Source organism: Takifugu flavidus, chromosome 10, assembly GCF_003711565.1.
Source record: "Takifugu flavidus isolate HTHZ2018 chromosome 10, ASM371156v2, whole genome shotgun sequence".
NCBI lineage: Eukaryota > Metazoa > Chordata > Actinopteri > Tetraodontiformes > Tetraodontidae > Takifugu > Takifugu flavidus.
The window spans coordinates 6,145,871-6,168,397 of record NC_079529.1 but is presented as its reverse complement, the minus strand read 5'-3'; the positions used below and the strand labels follow the sequence as shown (position 1 = coordinate 6,168,397).

Below are 22,527 nucleotides of genomic sequence, written 5' to 3'. Positions count from 1 at the left end.
ATGTGGACTGAGGCCCCTGTGATTTATATATCCTGTGACGCTCAGCCATGACTCAGACCATTGCAACAGCCCAGTGTCACGTCCCCAGTAAAACATGAGGATTTTCTCAAAATTGTTGAACCTAACTTTGGTAACACTATCTTTTGGTCTGCAGTACCTTTTTTTTTTAACATTCCCCCAATTTTTTATTTTTTAAAATGACAATCACTGAAGGGCTGTCACGACTCTTCCTTCCAGTCCCACCTCCCCGATGAGTCACTAATGGTCATGGAGTGATTCACCCTCAACACTACCTCACTGTCCCAGGGTTGTTAACCTTTCCGCCATGACAAGCAGAGGTCAGTCTTAATTCAAAGGGCCATTTTAGTCATTAAGGAAAGACCAAAAGCGGTCCCTGGAATAAGCCTATTCAAACAAATACACCATTGTTTATGGTCTGTCTGCATCGCCCAACCACACGTGCAGGAATAGAGCATCACGACGCGCACATGTGCAGCGCAGACGCGTGTGCACGAACTCCTCACTCACGCAACAACTCATCGCCGCGCACTACAAACAGCAAATCTTAGCCAAAGAGTTCACACTTCTTTTTAAAATATGAACATTTTACTGCCTTGTACAAATTTTTAAAAAAAGGCTTGGCCAAAATGGACACATCAGGTAGACGCGCAAAGTAAAGTAAGTATAAAGATGTAATGAAGCCTAAAGATTTGACGTGTTTTTAGATGCAAGTGAACATAGGCACAGATCTAAAACACACCCACAGTCAGATGGTTATTGCATCTCAATGACAAATGGACGGTTCCTTCATTGGGGCAGTGTGAAGAACACGTTGTGCACATACATTCAGGCTGGAATAGAACAGCACGCCCCGAGCCAACAGTGATGTCATTTACAAAAAAAATAAAAAATCAATGGGGCCATATTTGGCGGCGCCGTGTTGACAGTCCTGATGAGAAATCTGGATGGATTATGATCAATGGTGAAATACGTGCTTGCAACACAGCCGCTGCATTAATAACGCAATGCGCTGGCTTACAGTTTCCTCACATGACAGCATCATGGTCTTTATGATGGGCTAAACTTTGGCAATACTATATTTACACATTTGGCTGCTTAAAGAGTTTGATGTGCTTTCTGTCACGTGTCTGCAGCGTGTCTGAGCGGCAGCTATATTTAAGTGCTCATGTGAAACTATACAGACACGAGCAAAGGCTCAAGTTGTCTAACCTAAGTGCTTTATAATCAGAGGTCCGGGTTTCGTTCATCTGGCTTTAACTCCCCCCAAGCTGAACATAAATTCACCCCATCAGCTCTCTGCTTTGATAATGGAACACCAAGTTCAAATTTGCTGCTTGAGCTGTGTTAGTTTAATGCCCCATTTGGTTCTAAGGAACACGGAAACAGAGCGTTCTAGTATCTTTTGTTGATTGTGTGCAAGGCTCAGCGTGCGACACTGCTGTTCTTCCCAATTTGTCAAATGCAAAAGTTTGAATCTGCTCGCAGACTGCTGCACCCCATGCAACCGCTGGAACTGGTAATGACCTGTCAAAGAATATTAGATCTGTGACTTCAATTTGAAAAAGCACACCGCTCTACATTGTGATTCTCACCCATTTCATCTTATTATTCCCCAATCTCCATTCTGTCATCATTTCTAGTCTTAACAGCCCTTTCAAATCCTCACCGATCATCCAGGTGAATGACTGAATTCACAACATTAAATCCTCTCTGACACAAAGAAGAGCCAAGGTTGGCTTTGTGATCTCTCTTAATCAATAACCATTCACATTCACTTCTGCGGGCCTCCAACCTGCACCCTTGATATGATATAATATCAAAAAAGATAAGCGAGTCAAACAAATGAGGCTTGACAGCCTTCAGTGAGACACTTTAACCTTTATATCATGTTGCCAGTGATAACTGTCCCAGTTCACTTAATAACAGATAACATATGTCAGTCCACATAAGACAAAAGAAGAAAACTGTCATAAAAACTGTCTGGGATTCATCCCAGTTATTTATGACAAGTGATGCCGTTTGCCTTATGTGACACTCCCTGCCGCCTATTTCTGAATAAATAAAACGTGTTTATGGTGGGCTCCTGATGAATACTTGGGATTCATTGCATCTCGTGCGTGTTGAGCTCACTTGTTGGGACCATGCTGGTTTCTAAACTGGTTCTAGAGATTTAGTATTCCTGAATAAAGGCCTCTGGGGAACACGGTCTCCAGTTACACTGTCCCTGCTCAGCACAATCATTGAATTAATCACAACACACCTGCAGTTATTGCATCAGATTTTACGAGGACACGGTTTGAGATTATTCACCGGCTTACAGTCTGAAATCCGTCTAACGCCGATGGTCTCCTCTCTCGCACTTGCGGTGCTTTTCTTTTGTCTAAAGCTGCAGGTCTGTCTCCATAACTGACTCAGAAACCCTATCTGGATCACACAGCCCTGCTACAGCTACAGCTACAAAGTATAACACTCGATTAGATCTCTGAACAGTCTGGCTATAATATGTGCATGCTCTCATGCTTGAATGCATGCCTGCATGAGAATATGCATCTAGTCTATCTGCCCAAATATGTGCTTATGCATGCGTGCATGTGCAGGTGTATGTATATGTATATGCACCTGTGTATGTTAGTGTGCAACTAAACGGCAAACATGTGCGTGACCAAGTGCTGGTGTGCGTTTTTGTGTACGCAAACAGTATGTCACACCCACGGGGGCTCGCCTCCTTACCTAGTCCTAGGAGAGGGTGGTGTTCGACGAGTGCCCAGCTGTTATCGTCCACACAATGGCTTTTATAAACCAGGAGCTGACACAGGTCTCGGGCCGTCATGTCGGCGGGGATCTCCACCACTTTACCCATGCCATCCTCGCTGAAAATCTTCACAATCTATGAAAAGGAAATAAGGCACTGAGTTTAGCTTAGATGTGGTTTGTTAATGTGTCAAGTCCCAGATTACATAAAAATAAGGTGACAGTATAAATCCAGCAGCAATGTGTGACGCCGTCATTCAATGCAAACTATTTTCCACGGCCTAATAGTCGGGTGAAGCCAGCAATTTTCTTCAAACTCTAGAACAGTATTTATCATATAGCTCCCTACAGTGTATGCTTCCATAGCATAAACCTCTATAATTAAAGCACACAATGGAGAAGAACAGGCACGGTAAGCTATGTGGTAATTGTGGTGTCAGAAATCACTGACAAGTCCTGCTTATAGCAACTTGTCTCTGCAGAATGGAAGCAGATATACTGGAGTGTGACACGCATTTGCAGGACTGCCTACACTCAATGGCTTCTCAGTGCCTCAGGCTTAGGGTGACGCAGACACAGCGTTTCCAGTTACAGTTTATCAGACAAGTTAAGTATCCAGAAATAAGGCATGTCACAGGATACGCTTTCAACCTCCCGCAACAATAAAATGAGGGATGTACTGCATTTCAGTATCAATGTGCTGTTGGTGAAATTAATGCCATCAAACCAGGGAAAGGAACAAGAAAAATCCATCAGCAGATATGGTTTTAATCTTCAGACATCACAGATTGTGGTTAATTCGCCCTCATTTGCTGTCAGCGTGTGTCCACAGGTTTCAACGCTGCAGTCACTTGGTACACAGGACACATGTAATGGCACAGAGAGAAAACTGGAGCAGTCTACCTAACCGGCAGAATGTTTCAGACTGGTAACCCTGCGTGAAACCTACACATCGCATATGCACACATCCCACATAATATGTCATGACAAAGACTTTCGCTGCCTAAAGATGCTGCTCACAGCATCACAGCGTGCGCAGACCAGGCCCGAGGCGCTCTATCCATCCAAAAATGCCCTCGGTGGAAAAAAGCAGAGGAGTCTCAGTGATTCAACACAGCTGACATTTTTTTCCTTTTTTTGCTCTCCTCACGTCTTTAAAAAGTGTCGGATTTTAAGGCAGGTACACATTTGCTTTTTCACCACCGGCGGAGAGAAGCTGATCCTCGGCAGGTCTCGAAACATTAAAAAAAAAAAGCCACAGAAAGAGAGCAGTCTTACCTCCACGGCCCGCAATAGGCAGCAGTCCGGGGAACACGAAGGCATTTTTGGAGTGAGCCCGTCTCCCTCGCACACACATAAACACACACTCGCACGCTCACCAACAGAAAACCTCGCTGCGGTGCCCGTTTCCTCCAGAAAAAAAGACACTAAATTTGAACGCCGACAGTTGGTGGTTGTAGTTGTGCTACCTGTCACATATCCCACCAGTCCTTCAGTCTATCTAGACCAGCACCTCTGCCTTAAAAATGTCACCTAAAGCTGGGATATGTACAGCTCACAGGACAGAGGCACAGAAAGCAGTCATTGACCAAATGGCAGCAGGTATGGCACAGTGCTTCCAGTGCCGGTGGAGTCTGACAACTATCTTTTTTCCCCTCTCCCTCCCTCCCGCCTCTCTCTCTCTCTCTCTCTCGCTCTCTCTCACAAAGGGTTACAGCCTCAGCCACAGGCTTCAAGGCACAGTGAATCAAACCACAGGCTCACCGACCAATCATAAGGCTGCAGCAGGCTGATGTAATCATTCCCACACAGACACAGACTGACACACACGCGCGAGCATGCACGCACGCACGCACACTGAGAGCCATACATAGTCCAGGAGACACACAGACGCACAGTCATGCAAGCTCTGTGCTTCAGCTTCTTTTCAGAGCATGAAGAGAGAGGGTTTATTTGAGAAGGGTGTGGGGCAGTGTGTAACAGCAGCAGGAGGAGGAGGAGGAGGAGGAGGAGAAACGGGAAGAGGAAGACAGACTATAGGAAAGGGTGAAAAAGTTTGTCACTTTTCTCGACAGCAAAAGGTTCAGAAGTTTTCAAGTGAGGGCTTGTTGGCTCGTGGGGTTTTCGCTTCTTCTTGGCCTCTCATTTCACCTCCCTCCTCCTCCTCCTCCTCTTTGCCTGGCTCCTTTTCTCCCTCCCCGTGGCTCAACTTTGAACTCCCTAGTCAGATCTCTTTGCCTCTCACAGCAGTAACAGGACTCATTACAGAGCAAATGAAATGAAACAAACCTACAGCAGCACTCAAGGACTCCAAACTTCTACTCCTCCCCTGGTGGCTAGTTTTGAGCCAACATTCTTTCTCTCGGAAGAACAAAAACGGCAACCCCTCCTTTTTACCTCCGATATTTAATACTGTGTCAGACAGACAAAAGTCTTGACACACCCCGTCTGGGAGAGAGCAGCTTTAAATTGTTCCTAAAGCAACTTCTTCTCTTTTCATACTTTATGAAAATAATTGGCGTGTGTGTTTGTGCGTGTGCGCGCACGCACGCACGCACGCGCGTGTACGTGTGTGTCTGTGTGTTGTGGAACAAGAACATTTCCACAGAAAGAACAAGGAAACAGTGGTGGGAAAAGGTGCAGCGGCCACAATGATACAGCTTTATTCATCATAGCGGGAAGACTTTGGGAAGGAAATGGAAAATCTGGGGGAGGAGAGAGAGAGAGAAAGAGAAACAAGAGTGTATGAATAAGTGCTGATACACATAGGCAGACAGTGTGTGTGTGTGTGTGTGTGTGTGTGTGTGTGTGTGTGTGCGTGGAGCAGGAGGAGAAACAGGAGACATGCAGATGTAAGAAGTCGAGGCAAGAGGAGAAGACGAGTGAGAGAGTCTGGTGACACACTCCAGCAGAACGTGTAGTATGAATGCTTCCTATTGTTATCCACATATCTAGCTCATGCAGCTGTCTCTCCCACCCACCCCTTCCCTCCAACTACCCTTAAACACTCACGCAGACCCAGACACACCCTCACCTACGTCACACTTAGTCACCCGGCGGGGGAAGCCCCAAGCAGGCCGAATATGTTGGAATACAGGTTTTCACACATCATGCTGTAATTATCACCTGGGTCATCACTCTATAAAGTTCAAGCACTCTTTTCTCGTACTGATCTACCTATTGCCAATGGTGATACTCTATTTGGTGAAACCCTGGCTTCGATATGAAACTTAAATACAGATTATAGGATTATTATAATCCAAATGTTTGCTTTGCCACAACTTCTGAGAGCTTTAGGATTCTTGTCAGGCAGGTCTAAAGCCACATTTTAAGCCCCTAGAGATTTGTAAAATAGACATAAAGTAGAGGGCGGCACAGTGGTTAGCAAGAAGGTTCCGGATTTGGTTCCGGTTCAGGTTCTGTTACTATCTGATCTGGCATTCTCAGGGTACCTTGATTTCAGCCCAAGAAAATACACATTGGCGTGATTAGGGTGTCTCCTTGATGTGAGTGTGTGAGTGGATGGTGTGTGCCCTGTGATGGACCTCGTGACCTGTCTTGGGTCCTGCCTCTCACCCAGTGACTGCTGGGACAGACTCCAGCGACCCCCTGATCCTGATTAGGAATAGGTGGCGGTTCACAGGAAATGGGCAGATGGATGAACACAAAACAGAGACTTTAAGTTTGCAGTTATCAGTTAGAGATCATGAGTGATGTTGGCGTCAGCAAGTCAGAGCACTGCAGGAAATATGCAGCAAATCAACTTTGAATGGAAGCTATATTAAGGACAGGCTAAAGTCTCTGCGCAAACAGCACTCTGAATCCAGTCAATACATTAATACATACAAATACATTGCAATGACCTCATCATACTGTACTGTATAACAATATGTAAAACTACAATGCAAAAGTTGCATTCTTTCATTTCAGTGAACACATCTCTCCATTTGAACTGGGAATTACCAGGCAGTATATCACAAATTAGATCTATATTAAATAAATAAGGAGAGAACCGGTCTTCAGGTCACAGCACAACACGAGGCATTCGGCTAAACCCTTTTTAATTATATGGTCTGCGATGGAGTTTTTGACTTGGTATTAATATATCCAGAATTGCACACATAGATCAAAAGCATTTCATGCTCATTATTTTATGTGAAACATTAGGATTTCTGTACATATTTGAAGGCTACCTTTAAGCAGAGCAATTCATAGAAGTCTAGCCAAGCACCACAGGGCTGTGTGCCACAGTCCTTTAGGTATTTGTCTGCCGCGCAGACTTGTGTAGCCATTTAAAAAAGCTTTACGAAACATAAAATAAGACAAAGGAGGCCCTCAACAGCTCAGCAGCTTCGATCCTTCATTAAGCTGGACAGAGAGAACATTCCTCTCTTAAAATTACACCAATTATTCTCCCCAGTTCCCAAATACTTTTAGCACTGTTATCAGAAGTGATGGTGCTATTTTTTAGAAATGTCTGTCATCTAATGAAAACTGGGGACATTTGTCAGTGTTAACATTTGGTATGTTTGTCTTGGTCTATCCACCATCATTCCTCATCCTATACAAAGCCATAGAAGCTCATATACTTTATCTACAGGCGACTTTTAACAGTTCACAATCCCACGAGTTTTCTACTTATGTCTTTTAGGGCTATACTGATCCGGGGTTGTGCAGGCATGACACATTTATTTGCCTGTTATAATTACTGGAAAAAGTCTATGAGGAATAGTCAAAAATTAATCAGTTAGCTTATATCAACATAAAGGTTAAAACATGGCTCTCAAAAAGATATCAACGCTATCTTATTAACGTGTTTGTTTTCACAGACAATACTGATCCGAGGGTGAGCTGCAGGCAGGCACCTAAGCAAATGCAGAAGTATTTGAGTGGGAGCTATGGAAATCTTATCTCACAGTCAGGCAATACCATTTGACTGCTGTGTGGGAAGAAAGGGAGGTGGGAGACACTGGGGTGAGAAAGAAACATTTTAAAAGACGACTTTATCTGTAATGCTCTCTGCTGCGCCTTCGCTTAGGTGGAGCAGAGTCACTCAACCTCCTCTGATGACTCAGGTCTGATAACTGCCTTGTGAAGTAATCCCCGAGGGAGAGACTGAAAGGTTCAGGTAAAAATAATAAAAAAATAAACACACATACACCAGACTCACAGGCACCCAGATGTGCTTATTAACACTCATAAGTCCTAAAATACACAGGTGCATGGCTAAGCTGATACTTGTCGTACATGTTGTGTAAATAGCGCATGCATGTAATCAAGCATGAGTTTCTACACGCACAAGAACACACATCTCAAAACAGACAGACAAGCACACTTCTTCCAGGCAGACAAAGCCAAACAGAAACCAGGCAGGCACCAACAGACAAAGAGAAACTAAACAGTACTGTGTGTGAATGTACTTTGTGCAAACTCAAGTATGTACACAAGCGTGTGGGTGCACTCCCGGCAGCTCACACGCATCTGACTCTGAAAATTGGCTGCCAATCTATAAATAGCTGCACTGGTATTACATAGGCATTATGTGTCATTACATCAGACCAAAGCTACTGTGGCACATAGCTATTTGAAAAGTGTATTCCTACCAGCTGGCACGCACATTAGGATCTATTACATATGTGGCTGTATTGAGAAGTGAAGCTGGATAACAGGTTGACTTGGAAAAGAGAAGGGAAGCAAGGCTCCCAACCTATCGAACCATCATTCAGTCCACACCCAATGTAGATTAATCTTAAACAGTATTTTCAATATTCAAGTTCAACCTTAACGGATTCCGGATCACATGTCATTTCAGCAGGAGAGGATTTTATGTGCCATTACTATATACAAAAATACACTGACCCCTGACCCTGAGCTCAGCCTTCAGGTCATTTTGACATACAGCATCTCACCATTAACCACAACCTTTACCACAACCATAACACATACATATATACTTTTAAAATCTTGAAATCTGACCATTTGGAAAAAGAGAGGATTAGAATTTAAACCTCAACAAATATATCTAATACTAAACTAGAGTATGTCGTACTATACAGCCTGCCAAAAAAGCCCCACAGCCATTGACTTCGAGAGGAACCTCTGCACCACACTGCTTCAAAAAGGTTCCAAGGAGACTTCAAATGTCTTAGACAGAAGTATTTATTGTATCAAGGAGAATCATGAATGAGAACGCTTGAGTGAGTGAAACATCAACCACAAGTGTAAAGTCTGGAGAAAAGGCATGAGAGGCTTCAGACTATTGTTAATATGTTTATATAGGATGCCTGTCAGGTTTGGTCTACAGCTTGACACGCATCAGTTCTGCCCCCAGACTTAGTCAAAGAAGAATAAACCAAAAGATAAGCTGTACTTTAAACATATAAACAAGCACTGAATTAAGGACAACTCTCTAATTGGCAAATTTGGCGCACGCAACCCACCCTGGATTCATATTGGTATCAAGAATTATCCTCCATAAAGCCCCTTTGACTGCGATGTGGGGCTGTGTGTGGTCCTGGCTACCCCTTCAATCTGTTGCCCGGAAGATGAGACGGCGACACAAAAACCTGAATGGGTCTGGGACAATTGGCCATACTCCGCTCAGGGATGTAGTCAGCAGTAGTGGGAGGCACAAGCCGGGAAAACTCTGCTGACTCATGAGGAAAAGAGGGCGAACTGTCCCTTGTCATCTAATTAACGTGTCAAATTAAGACCCAATGCACAGGGGCCTATCTGGGCCCAGTTAAGCAGAAGAAGACAGAAGTGAATGAGGTGGGCACGGGGCAGATTGATGGAGAAAAAATAGAAAAGAGTGGGGGGAGAAGTGAGATATGCGATGTATAGATAAAAACAGGAGGAACAGAGTCCCATTGTCCCAACTTCTGTGTGTCCATCTGTCATGCTTCATTTTCATTTTCATGTATAAAAAAACCTAACTATGGTTATAAACCTTTTAAAGCATGCCCATATGTTTTGACAAATATCAGTAACAAGAAGTTATGAGATCAGGAAAAAGGCCTGTTTGTGGTTAAAATATGATTTTCTAGGCGATCAATTAGGGTCAAACAAAGCTAAAACGATTGCCTGTGTGACAGTGATTAGTGGTCAACCTGTTAAAAGCCACCTTTTATCTTTTTCCTAAATTTAGGTGTTGACGCAACACACCTGGGCCAGGTGAAAAGTTCATCCTCTGCATACCTGAGGTAAAACATCTGTGCAATCCACCTGTATATGCTGCAATGGACAGACAGAAAAAACTAAATTCAGGGAAATGTGGGCCTTTATTTCTTAACCAAGAGTAGGACAAATCAACATGGACCCAATTTCCCTCTAATTTCCCTTTAATCCCCAGAGGGGACTGTGAGATCATTAACTCAGCCAGCAGCACTGACACGCTGTCACGGGAGTCAGTGTCAACAATTGGAAAGTGTCAAAAAAGTTTTTTCGCCACACTGCTTTCTTGCACTCTGTAGTCCCTAAGATGCTAAAAATGCAAAAACAAAGACAATAATTGACATTGCTTATACGTGTCTGGACTTCTGGTTAGGTCTCATCTTTGGTAAAGGGCCCAAACAAGAAATGGACCTGGAATCTTTATTGCTGATAAGAGAGTAGCCAAAATACATGCAAACAGCACTGACAGACTTCTGCCAAGAGCTCGCCAAGTGGACGAACCGCCCATCCCTCTGGTTTCTGACTTGTTCCACATCAGTTTTATAGTGTCTCAGCGGTCACCAGGTGAGAGGCAGGAATATATGGGAATCTAGAGAGGTCATCAGTTCATCACAGAGCACACACACTCACACCTGGAGTCAATTAACCCAATGCGCATGCTTTTGAAATGCGGGAGGATTTTATTTTCAATTCTAAGCTTCTTGTTACAACTAACAGTAGGGCCGAATCTTTGTGCATTTTTGTGCGTTAAGATTCTCTCCAAAATGGAGGTTCTTTATTCTTTGAAAACAAATTTGCATATGCACAGAGTAGAGCAACACCCTCCTTATGACACACGCGTGATGGATGAACAGTCGCTTCCTTATTTGCTGGGGTTACCCACTGAGAAACACCCCACATGGAGCCAAATATTTTACCAACAGGAGTAAAAGTGGGAGCGGATGCTTAATTGTGTACGAGGCTGACTGCCAGCAAACCCCAGGCGGCAACTGTCCTTTCAGATCGCTGCTGATTTGTGGCCATTGTCCTATTACAGCAGGGAGGCAGAAGGACGGGGCATGGGAATTGTGATTGGGCAAACAAAAGATGACATCATGGGCATGATTTTGGAATACTGGATACTGGAAATGTTCGACAGTGAGAGCTTTTGTGAAGATCTCAGCATGCAGATTTTGTAACATTTTATAAAGTGTCTGGCATGAATCCAACTCTCTTGAGAATTCTGAAACCGAACCAAAGAACACAAGCATGCTGAATAATAAAGCACACAACAAATGCAACATGAAACATCTGTGGATTCTTCTCTGCTGGGAATGCAAGAAGAAAGCTATTTACATCAGGGTCAATAAAGAACCTGTCATATGAATCAAAACATACATCAAACGGTCTCCATTAGTGGGAAGAATTCACAGCTAAGATGTGTCATATTCTCTGAAAAAACCTGTCACATCTCATTAGTTTCCCCTGGTGAGATGTTAATCAAACATTTTCCATTAAATCTATACATTCAAAGAATTAAAGCAAGATACAAAAATATCCTGAGCTACCCTTTTAGCACCATATTTGGCTCACTCTTCTTTGTTCATTGTGCTTTTACACTGATTGGGGCTAGCGTGATGGAATTAGTGCCCTCTAGTGGTCTGATTCGAAGATTTTGATTAAAAAAAGATGTGTGGTGGGGAGACAGAATTCAAATTTAAAATAAAACATCGCCATTCACATTTCTTCCGGTTATAGACTAATGATGCAAAATGAGAGTCAGTCAGAGAGTAAAGGGAGGATGGAGTGTCATGCAATTTAAATGTTGCATATGATGAATTTTCAGACTGCTGAGAAGTGGCTGTGGTGCTTCTAAATGTCTCATTTACTTATCTCCTCCTGTGTCTTCCCTCCTCCACTGCTTTTCATGGGTTCAGAAATATGAGCTGTCCTACTTTTTCAGAGTGGGGGGAGAGAGAGAGAGAGGGAGCGAGAGAGGGAGCGAGAGAGGTGGGGGTGGCCAAGCAAGACAGAGGACAGAGAGAAGGCAGAGGGAAAGAGAAAGACAGTGGCAGTATCTCTGACCTACATGAGTCCTGCTCAGCTTGGCCAGATGAAAAGCCTGAAGGCAGCAACACATTGCTCCATTTCGCAAAACATTTACACAAACTTTGACACGTGCAATAATGCACATGTGCACATTTCCAAATATGCTGGGCAGAATGCACATCATTTCTGAGCTGAACTCATCGTGCTGGGAGAGCTCTCACACAGGCGGGGATGAGGGGAATAGGGCAAACGTCGTCAAAGACGATTGCCGTTAGCTGCAGGAGAAACGGGACCTTAGAGGTAATAAACTGGTCGAAGGTTATGGTGTCTAATCCTACACTGCTTGCATTCTGGGACAAAGAATTAGGGAGTGACTACTAAATTCACTAAGAATTACTGTCAGTTTTTAAAGACCAGTACTTCCCAACATTAGTGTCATGCACTGATTTAAATATTCAGTATCGGTTTCCCTGGTTAAAGTTGCATTTAAACAATTATTCCTTGTTTAAATATCATTTTTTGAACGTTTGAAAGTGGTTTTAACATGAAAAAAGCACAACTTTAATGGCTACACTGGGATTTAATCATCTTCTTTAACAATGATCTAATTACAAGTGCACATAAAGTGTGTGATTGTGTTCTTGTAAATGCTACATTCCGAGGACCACAACATGCGTTTTACTGGCACAGTGAGGGCACTTTGTCTAGTCCCCACCACTTTGAGGGGCTGTTTGAGGGTTAAAGGCTATGGACAGAATTAGCTTTAGGTTATGGTAAAGGTTAGGCATTTAGCTGTGATGGTTAGGGTAGGGGGTAAGGAATGCTTTATATCAGTTAGAGTCCTCACAAAGATAGAAGTATGTGGGTGGGAGAGAGAGACAAAGGGTGGGAGAGTCCACATACAGTATGTGGCTTCCTGACTTGAGAATTTCAGTCACCCTGTGGGGTCTGACCATCTTTGTGGGGTCTTACCACTGTTGCATGACCAACATCTTGGGCCTCTCAACATTATCATTAAATGTCAAGGTAAGGACTTGGGTTTAAGAACAAGGCATGATTAGAGGTTAGGTGAAGGTTACAGTTAGGTATAATCTTATCCGGTCTGGGGTAAGAAAAGGCTGTGCAAACGGATGAAAAAAATGAATGGAATTCAATGTAAAGGCCCTTCAAAATTGCTGGTAAACCATTGTGTGTGTGAGTGTATGCATGTGTGAGTGTGTACATTCATGGATATGGTTGTGTGTTTTACAGAAGGGGTTTGCTTTAGGAATCGTGAAGCCAAGGGGCAGGGATGAACCACAAATACACACATGGATGCAGGCACTCACAAGCTCAATAGAGCGCTCGGTTTAAATTCACAACGGCTACAACAATCAGATATAAACAATCCAAGAGTGAGGGCGAACCACACAGACGCACCACAACACAGGCACTGCAACCAAACAAGTGTTTGTGTGCACTTTGTCATGCGTGTGTCAGCTAAAGAACGAACCCAGGCAGCTGTGGGGGCCACATCACCCTTTGTGTTCTCAACGGGCCGTCCCTGACTGACGATCTATTGCTTGCAGAGGCAAGCGTGCATACTGCACAGCAAATTAGGTAGAGCGAAGCCCTGTGGAAAATGCACTTTAAAACACAGTCGTGCACGCTCCCGTGGAAGCTCCCACACACAGAGGCCGACCGTTTGGGCATCGGCAACATTCCGTTCTGCTTTTCCATTTACAGTGGAAAAATCTAACCTCTGACCCGGAGCATTTCCAACTCGGAGAAAGAGGCAGCTGGGGAATGCCATGCATGAGCGCTAGCAAAATGAGAGGAGGGATAGATCGATACCCGTCATTTGTGCTTTTCTCTTGCCTTATTTTCAGCAATGTGAAGGAGCCATTATCTAAAACTGTTTACTTAACTTGGAAAAGGAACTGAGGATTAGACTTTTTCAGACACCTCTTGGTCATAATGAACTAAATGTCAGCTCTTTACGCATCTTATTTTCTTACGGGCTTTATGACCCGAGAGGTTCGTGATTTATTTCCCTCTCGCTATACTCATCTGTGTGATTTTTGGCTGCAACGCTTTGCAATAACAGGCCATTGTTTTTCCTAATGTCAAATCGTTCATAGCTAAAAGAAACGTCAATATTTGAGCTATGCTACATTAATCACTTGAACTCAAACACAAATGCAAAAAAGTTTGATATCCGCATGACCTCCGATATGTAAATAGGAAAAAGCAACAAAATACTGCATCTATATCAACTTTATAACTCGATAATATGCCAGCGTTGATTTAGTTTGCAGTATTAGCGCTGCTAGCAGCGGTGGATTAGACAAAGTACCTTACGTTTTCATAAACTGGGGATAGATTGAAAAATCCTTGGAAAAAATTGTGTCTGTTCATTGCTTTGCAGATGCTGTGAGCTGCGGGGAGGCTGGCACCATGAGTGAGCGCATGCAAAATTCATACATCCAGAATATCAGCATATCAGAAGTAACCGTGATGATAAATTCAGATTCTTTTAGGCAACCGGTGCAATGATGGGATAGAAAGGCAGACAGTGCCTGTCTCATTAATGCATCATATCTGGCTTTTTACTCCTCTGTGAATAATTGAATAAAAGGAGGCCGTACGGGCAAAGTTTTCAAACTCGCACAAAATAAAAAGTTATGATACAAGGTTAGGAGCAATTTAAAAATGATCTCTGCCATCTGATACCAAGACTGCTACAGTCGTGAGCTCATCGTTGAAATTATACCCTTCACAACTGGCACTTGATCTTGGCAGCATTCTCAAAATACTTTCTTGATAAGTACGTGTCAAAACTGTTAAGTCTGGCTGACTTAAGTGATGTCATCCAGGGACAGAGGCAGGCAGACTGAGCAATAGGTGGCAAGATTACTCAGCGTGCATTACAGTATTGTAATTATTGATGAGAGTGTAGCTAATTTTAACATACTGCTCTGCACGGCACTGTACACATAATTATTTACTTTGCTTACATATATAATGAACAGATTTCATTGCAATTCTGCTTCTCCTTGTGCGCTTCATCCCTTTGGGGGTCATGGGGAGGGTGCTGGGGCCTATCCCAGTTAAATATGGGCAAAGGCAGGGTACACTCCCAACTGAGTCGCCAGCTCATCCAAGGAACCAGCCCCAACTACCAGAACCCCTCCCAAGTTTTGTCCACTTGGGCTTGAACCAAGAACCCTCCGCATCTCAGCCAAGTCCCCTACAGACTCAGCTACCACCCGACAGTTTATAAAGTTATTATATAAACTGCAGCATAGCAAAATGTATGCTAAAAGAAGTAGAGAAAATGCAGGAGCAACCAGCCACAATGCTTTCTAAGGTACAGAGAAGGTACCTGTTGTGTTTTTTATAGTGTATGAAGTCATTATTATGAGTTAAAATAGATAGAAACTTGTTGCTTCCACATTTGCTTTGAGCTGCATGACACACAGCACAAGCATCATCGGTCAGACGTGTGCAGCTGATCAAATTAATGCCAACCCAACCGCCGCTGCCCGTCTGGCACAGTGCACTATTTTTGTCCTCTTACTTCATCACGTGTGAAGAAACACTCATCAAGTCATCTGTTACCGGTGGACACGTTGCAGCAACACGGCCAGCCTGATATATTAAAACAGCAACAGGAATTTTGACTCAATCGTGAGTTTGCAGCCAGGCCAAAGGGTGGAGGGACGAGAGGAACGCAGCAAGATAAATAAAACGATAGGAAGGCCCGCAGGAATATAATGAAACACAGACTAGAGCTGCAGAGGCAGGGCTTGGGGATCTTGCCACAGCATAGAACACAGAGAGCTGCAGGACATCCTGGTCCAAGTACAGTAAATCCGCACAATCTGGCAATGCGATGATTATTGTTCCCACACGAGAATAACTCGGGCAGCTATGAGAACATATTACCCAAGTAAACCCAAAGACTTTCTATTGAGGACTGAATGTCACAAACCTGCACTGAAACTTCTTTATGTTTTTACATTTTCATTTAACACAACTTTTACACAGATGCAGCAATAAATGCTGCTATCAGATCGTGGATTGGAAAGAAAGAGGAATGCAGGAAAAGACATCATATGGCAATGTCAACCAGCCTGCACACTGATGCCTGACAGCCCAGCGCTGCTCTCTCATGCCTCCTGCACAGAGGCCAGGGGAGTGAGTTAAGGAGAAACAGAGGGACAGAAGTGTAAGAGCCTGTCAGAAAGCGCCTGGAGGATGGAAAATTCAGTAAATGAAACAGAAAAGCTTCTCAGCAGCAGGCTGGCTGACTGGCCTGGATGTTTGGAAGGCAGGGAGAGGAGAGTCAAAGGGATGAGGGATAAAGAGAGAAAAAATGCACACAACTCTTTGCATATGGTTGGAATCACTCCAGTTAGATGTCTCAAGTGTGGCGGGAGCAATAAATTACCTGCTCAACATCCCACATGTCAAATCTGAAACACATCAATCCTTCTCCCCTCCTCCACCGCCATCAAACACCCAAGGGAGAAGCCAGCACTTGTGTGATGAGTTTCTTTTCCTGTTTTTTTTTTCTTTTTCGCAAATCAGAAAGGTGCTGAAGTGAATTTCCACTGAAAAGCTACCACAGTGAGACATATTTTCCACTCCCATCAACAATACAGAGACGCTGCCAGTGCTGTAAATAGAATACAGAACTCACAAACAGGATGACGCAATTGCAAACACACACGCGCGCGCGTCTACAACCCATGGACACACTCACACACAAAGAGGTGTGCGTGGACACGTTTTGATTGGACAAGTCTGAACCAGTGATAAAAAAAATAATAAAAATGGCGTTTTTCACCACAGTGATGTTTTGTTGTAACAAAATTAAATTATTTGCCTAAATTGTGTCACTTTACCTAAATAAACATTTGCCAGCGGAGTGTGGTTCCACTAAAAGGATTATTCCGAGTTCTCAGCTACGACCACAGAATAAAAAAGAGCAACTGGAAATGTTCATTCCTGCTGTTTAGAAGTTTTGACACAGCAATAAATATGAACCAGGGCTGCTGTGATGTGGGTTATGGATAATCAATCCCATAAGAGGAGATAATGGTTCCAAATGGAAGTGAGTGAAGAAAAAAAACAATTGCAGTTTTGGTTCAAACATTTGCGCTGCCCATTCGCAAATCTACGCCCCATTTGAACGTATGAGCTCTACATAACTTTAAAAAACTGCTCCACCATTGACAATCACTTGCCTGGAGAAGAGTCACGGTATAAGAAGAGCCACAAATAACCTTATTCAACAAGAGAAGGACAGCTGACAGGTATAATTTTGCCTTTGCTGCTGCTCTCCAGATCCCCTACACCTCTTTCAATCCCACACTCTGCTCACTGCACTCATAACAGGCCGTGTGGAAATTCAAAACCAACAGTATTCTCGTCCCGTGCAGGCCTAATAAATTAGTTTCTGAGCATTTACCAGACACGCCTGCTTTACCTATACGGAGCCAATGTTATGTCACAGCCAGTAATTCAAGGCAAAACTCATAACCACTTAGTGAGACATTAATCTTTGACCTATTTACTGTTTGAGCCGAGATTTACAATGCAGTGTTGAACATGCACCGCAGCTTGTAATTCAATACTTTGACATTCCCACAGAGAAAGAGACAGTGTTCCCACTCATCAAGCTCAAATGAAACTAAATCTTTCAAGACTCTGTCCAACATTAAATATTTAGAGCTTTATTTCTCTCACACATGGTAAAAGCCACAGTTTCAAAGCCGCAGTTTCCCAACTCCGAAGGGTTTATCAACTTACCAGGTGATCTATGAGAAAGTGTGCAGCTGCCATTAAAGCAGGCAAAAATAAATAAAGATTTCACCTGAATATTCTCACACTACAGTATAAGAGCCATGACTGGGACGGGCCCTGATGTTTGCCAATAAGAATATTTATGGGAAACCATCCGCCCTCAGATTACTGTAAGCCGGTATGTTAATGTAACCAGCGCGGGCCAGCTCCATGTGAAGACCATTAAAAGTGATGATGGAGAGCCTCTGACTTCCAGGAATAGATAGAAGAGGCCCTAAATCTTTGTTAACTAACAGACGAATACCAGCGGCTGAGCAGAGGCGAAATAGCGCCAGATGTGCAGGTACGTGCGAGCACGCACACATATATAGCGGCTCCCCAACCTTCCTCACTTCACCTAATTTGTTCTATTCCTCGAACAAAGCCGGCAACCACCTCGTGTGCACACATTCACAGCGCTGATACAACATGCAAGCAATCAGCGTGCCTCAGATGCAAAACACCAGCAGATGTATGGCGGCGGGAAATTCCTCAACCATATTCTGTATGGCTGACAGGCAGTTAGCCACTACATACGTATACATTCATGATTTATTTCTTCAAAGGGAAGGATGGAGGGCTGGTGTCACACGAACAGTCATAAACACAGAAGTATATCAATACCGGCTGATGTCTCACATCCTGTTTTTCAAAGGGAAAAGCAACCCCATATTGGGACCGTGTTTTGCATCCAGATTCAACCACACCAAATTATAATGTGTAGCAAAAATATTAAACCCACACAAACAGCCCTGCAGATAAAAAACAAACTGTTTGCTTGTTTTGTGAATTCCTCAGTAATTGACAACAGTGACAATTGGACTTACATAGTTGTCCGTCGGGGGCTCTCCTGGTGGCAAGGATCCAGGGCTGAGGACAGGGGAGCTGGCTGGACTGCAGAGCTCGGGAAAAGGGTTCGGGATGGCCGGAAGAGACGATGTCCTCAGCTGCTGCTCCTCCTCCTGTAAACTCCTGGACACCACAGACGGCACCAAGATGTACGTTGTAGCATTAGCATCGGCTCACATAGCAAAAGAGGCGAAACCATGACCCGACAACTGAGGTCACGGATCAGAGAAGCCGCACTAAATGTGTAATGATAGAGCTTTGAAATGAGAGCTGCTGACACATGTATGCACTTGAGAAGGAGACAGCATTAGAATTAATAAAGCATTCCTGTACAGAATCCAGGCTCATGTCTGTTTCCATCTGATCTCACCATAATGAAGCACAAATCACAGCCTGCCAGCTAATTTTCTTTAATATTAAGCACACATCAATATTGAATCAAGACACCGCTTTAGAGCCGCCTTTTAAATTAGGCACATACACTATAGGCTGAGCCCAAAGGATGAGTGATGACTTGACGGCCGATCATAAACTTTTCAGGATGCAGTCCTGTCTTCAAGAAACAGGCAGGTCAGTTTTGTGAAATCTGAGCAAGGCTCACATTTCACAGAGTCAGTGTAGAGGTTTCTTCCTCTTTTTTATCCTCCCAAACTCTCTCTGTAGAACACATCAAGTTCAAAAGGGAGCCGGCTGTTTGATGTCGTCCCAACTGAGCCTGAGAACAGGGTTATCCGGAGGTCAGCCCTGAATAATAAGTACTTCTGGGGCTGTGTGTGTATGCGTGTGAGTGTGTGTAAGTCAGAATGAGATTTTATAGCTCTTAAGACAGAAAATTGCATGATCCGATCATCCTTGGAATTCTATTACAGTATATATTCTAAAGGCGAAGGATATAAGCTGACGTGTCAGTGTGTGTGCAGCTGTATGTCTGCATGTGGGGAATCTGAATCTATACAATTGAAGCGTTGGCGTGAAAATTATTATCCTTTGAGCGTCACACTTCATACCAAATTAAAGGAGAATCCCTTCTTTTTCTCCTGTTTGACACTGGAATGAAGGCAGAGGTCACTGAAAGGCTAAAGATAGGGAAGATTGAGGAAATGTTATGCCCAATTATCGTGAGAGAGTGCAGAGGGGGGAAATGAAGAGTGTAGCATTTGGAAATCCAGAAAGAGCTCAAGTTTAAAGCTCGATGCAATATATGCGCATCTGTGTGTGCCCCCCTGTAGGTGCATCACGCTCAGTTTAGAAAGTCCATTAATCATTCTGGGGAAGCTATAGTTGTTTCATGCTGGTTTGTTTTCTTTATTTTGGTAACAAAGGAATAAATAATCATGTTTGTGGAATTAATGCTGCCCCCCCCCTCTCTTTGATGAATTCTATACCATTGACTGAACCGTCACAACAGCTCCCCCTAGGGTTTACTTCCGTTTTTGCCAGTGTTTGTCACACAGCCCAAATATTGTTTGCTGAAGCAGAAATTCATCAACAGCTGTTTTGGACGGACAACTACCTGACAGCGAGGATGTGCATGGGCTGCGACCGTCGGAGGCCAGTCTGGGGGGAGTCCACAGACGAGGAGGAGGGCAGCTCTGGGGAGACGTGGCTCAGCCCGTCCGATGGGTGGCTGTGTCTCGGCTGGTTGTGCGGGATGTGGTGGTGATGATGGTGATGGTGCTGGTGGTGGTGTTGGTGGTGGGAAGAACACGGCTGTCCATTGTGAAGTAACGGTGTGGACTCTGTCTGCTGACCACTGCAGGTGGAGTAGAGGCTCTCCAGGGAGGAGTTCATATCATTGACCAGGGCCTCTAAATCAACATCATCCTCTGGAATGAACAGACAGGGACAGGTCACATCTAAATAAAAAATTCATACAAAACAGATGTCAAATAAAAATCCCTTGAGCTTAAAATGTGAGACATGGGGCTTTCTAGATTCTGGGAAGAAAACAAATCAATAAAACTGCGCCCGAAACCATAAATCCAACAGGACGCAAAAAGAAAAAGAAAGTTTTGGTTTCAGATAGTTAAGGCACAAAAATAAAAGAGCTGAAGCCTATGAATATTGTTGGGACTTTCCGTCTTCTATTTCAGTTTCTATATCATTTCACTGTGGCCAAGTATGAACTTGTGAACTCCCTTTGCACAAACAATTCCACGTAATACAGAGAAAAATAAATAAAATCTCACATGGATGGAGCACACTCAGTGGCAACCAGTTCTGCAACCCGAGCGCTCAATCAGCAAGACAATCTTGGCTTCGCATGCTGTGCTGCCCTCAAAGCCAAATCTCCAGGGATGAAAGGTACAAGCAGGAACCTGCCTGTCACCCTATTCAGCGCGTACCTTTGTTGCTCACAGCAACAGCATCGCATTGCATACATCGGCTCAACACTCACAAGAAGCTCTTAAAAACGTTCTAGAATTCAGTTCAGAGCAGAGACTTCTAAAAAAAAACTGGTGAAAAAGCTCTTGGCACCCTTAAATTCAGAAGGTGAAATTTTTACTTGTTACCAGCAGCCGGTTCAATGAAAGTTTGAAGAGAGCTTGACTGAAAGGAAGTGTTCTCCTCTAATTGCTTCAAGCTGTGAAAGTTTTATCATTTGGGTAAACTTGATGCCAAACTTTGCTCTCTCTAAATTATAATCAGCAGGGTGCCCGATCTTGTGATTAATAATTCTTCGTTATGAAAAAGAAATCTATTTCATGAATTCATCATCAAGTCCTTGTATCTCGAACCCACCCAGTTCTCTGTGAGATATAATTAAGCCACTAGGGGGAGACAGACTCTAATTGTGCAGTACAGATGTTTTCTAAAACATGAGGTTTGCCTTGGGGAGCTCCAAAACTTATGAAACACATAACTTGAAACAAGAAAGGGGCTAACAATTAAATCCCAAGGAAACCAGGAAAATATTATACTCAAAGTTCAACTTCGTACTATAATACCATTTAGAATATCATGTAAGACAATGATGGAATTTGGAATCGAATCTAGAAATATCCAAGTTTTCAGGTTGTAAACTAAAAAAGTTTGATGGATTGAGTAATAAAGACATTCATAAAAAATAAAACTTCTCAGTTTAAATTGGGATGGGTGATTCGGGGTCACGGCAGGATTGTGCAAGGTGACACAAGGATAGTGCCATGGGAAAGGTCATGCAGCTTGGCATGAAAACTGACACCAGAGTACACCATGATTATTTACTTCTGAAAAACATTGACTCTTACTGAAGGCCACAAAAGAACACAACCAGGAGCAGCCACAGGTTAGCAGGCCAGAAAAAAAATCCCAGCTTCCCTTGTCTCTGGCTGACATGGCCAAAAGCTTTCCTTCCAGGAGCTTTACCTGAAAACATGCCAGGTAGCTGTATCACAGGTGCTTGTGAATCACAAGTGGTTAATCTGTAGGTATTTATAGTGACAGGCAAGCTGGAGCAGCTACTTATAGGTATCCTGAAGAGCTAAAGAGCTATATGCCACAGGACACAGGGAGCATACAAAGATAAAACAAAACAAGCTTAGGACAGGAAAAAACACCTATAAAAAGAAGATGTGACAAAATCTACACTCACTTTTAACTATATTTTTGTGACATACATGAGCAAAACACTTCAAAATTAACTAGAAATGACAGCAACAGCTAGACAAAGTCTAAAAATATTTTTTCCCACCCTAGACCCATCACGCACATCATCCATCATTCACGAAGGGAGACATTCACCCTCAAGGTAGTACGAATAAAAACAATGTTTCCTTGAAAATCTGACCTGATTTGTCCCAAAGAGCAGATTTCCAGACCTGTTTGTGTACAAAGAAAGCTCTAACAAAGTGACCCTAGCGTGTGGGATATTAACGTCATTATCAGCCACAAGGT

At 43.4% G+C, this 22,527-nt stretch overlaps 1 protein-coding gene and 1 long non-coding RNA gene across 5 annotated transcripts in view; one reads left to right on the top strand and one right to left on the bottom strand.

Moving 5' to 3' along the window:
• The window catches only part of grb10b (growth factor receptor-bound protein 10b), a 52,403-nt gene that overhangs the window by 8,265 nt on the left and 21,611 nt on the right, over positions 1–22,527 (bottom strand). For 3 of the 4 annotated variants that reach the window (XM_057045780.1, XM_057045781.1, XM_057045782.1), the window contains exons 4-6: positions 20,165–20,477; positions 18,630–18,774; positions 2,752–2,908 (exon numbers count right to left, since the gene is read on the bottom strand). In XM_057045780.1, the coding sequence (XP_056901760.1) occupies positions 2,752–2,908; positions 18,630–18,774; positions 20,165–20,477 (615 nt within the window). Of the gene's footprint in view, positions 1–2,751; positions 2,909–18,629; positions 18,775–20,164; positions 20,478–22,420; positions 22,441–22,527 lie in introns of those variants that run through there. The other variant, XM_057045783.1, reaches the window with a different exon arrangement.
• On the top strand, positions 17,617–18,988 carry LOC130532876 (uncharacterized). The gene is made up of 2 exons (XR_008952449.1): positions 17,617–18,106; positions 18,601–18,988. It is a non-coding gene; the product is annotated as an uncharacterized LOC130532876 (long non-coding RNA).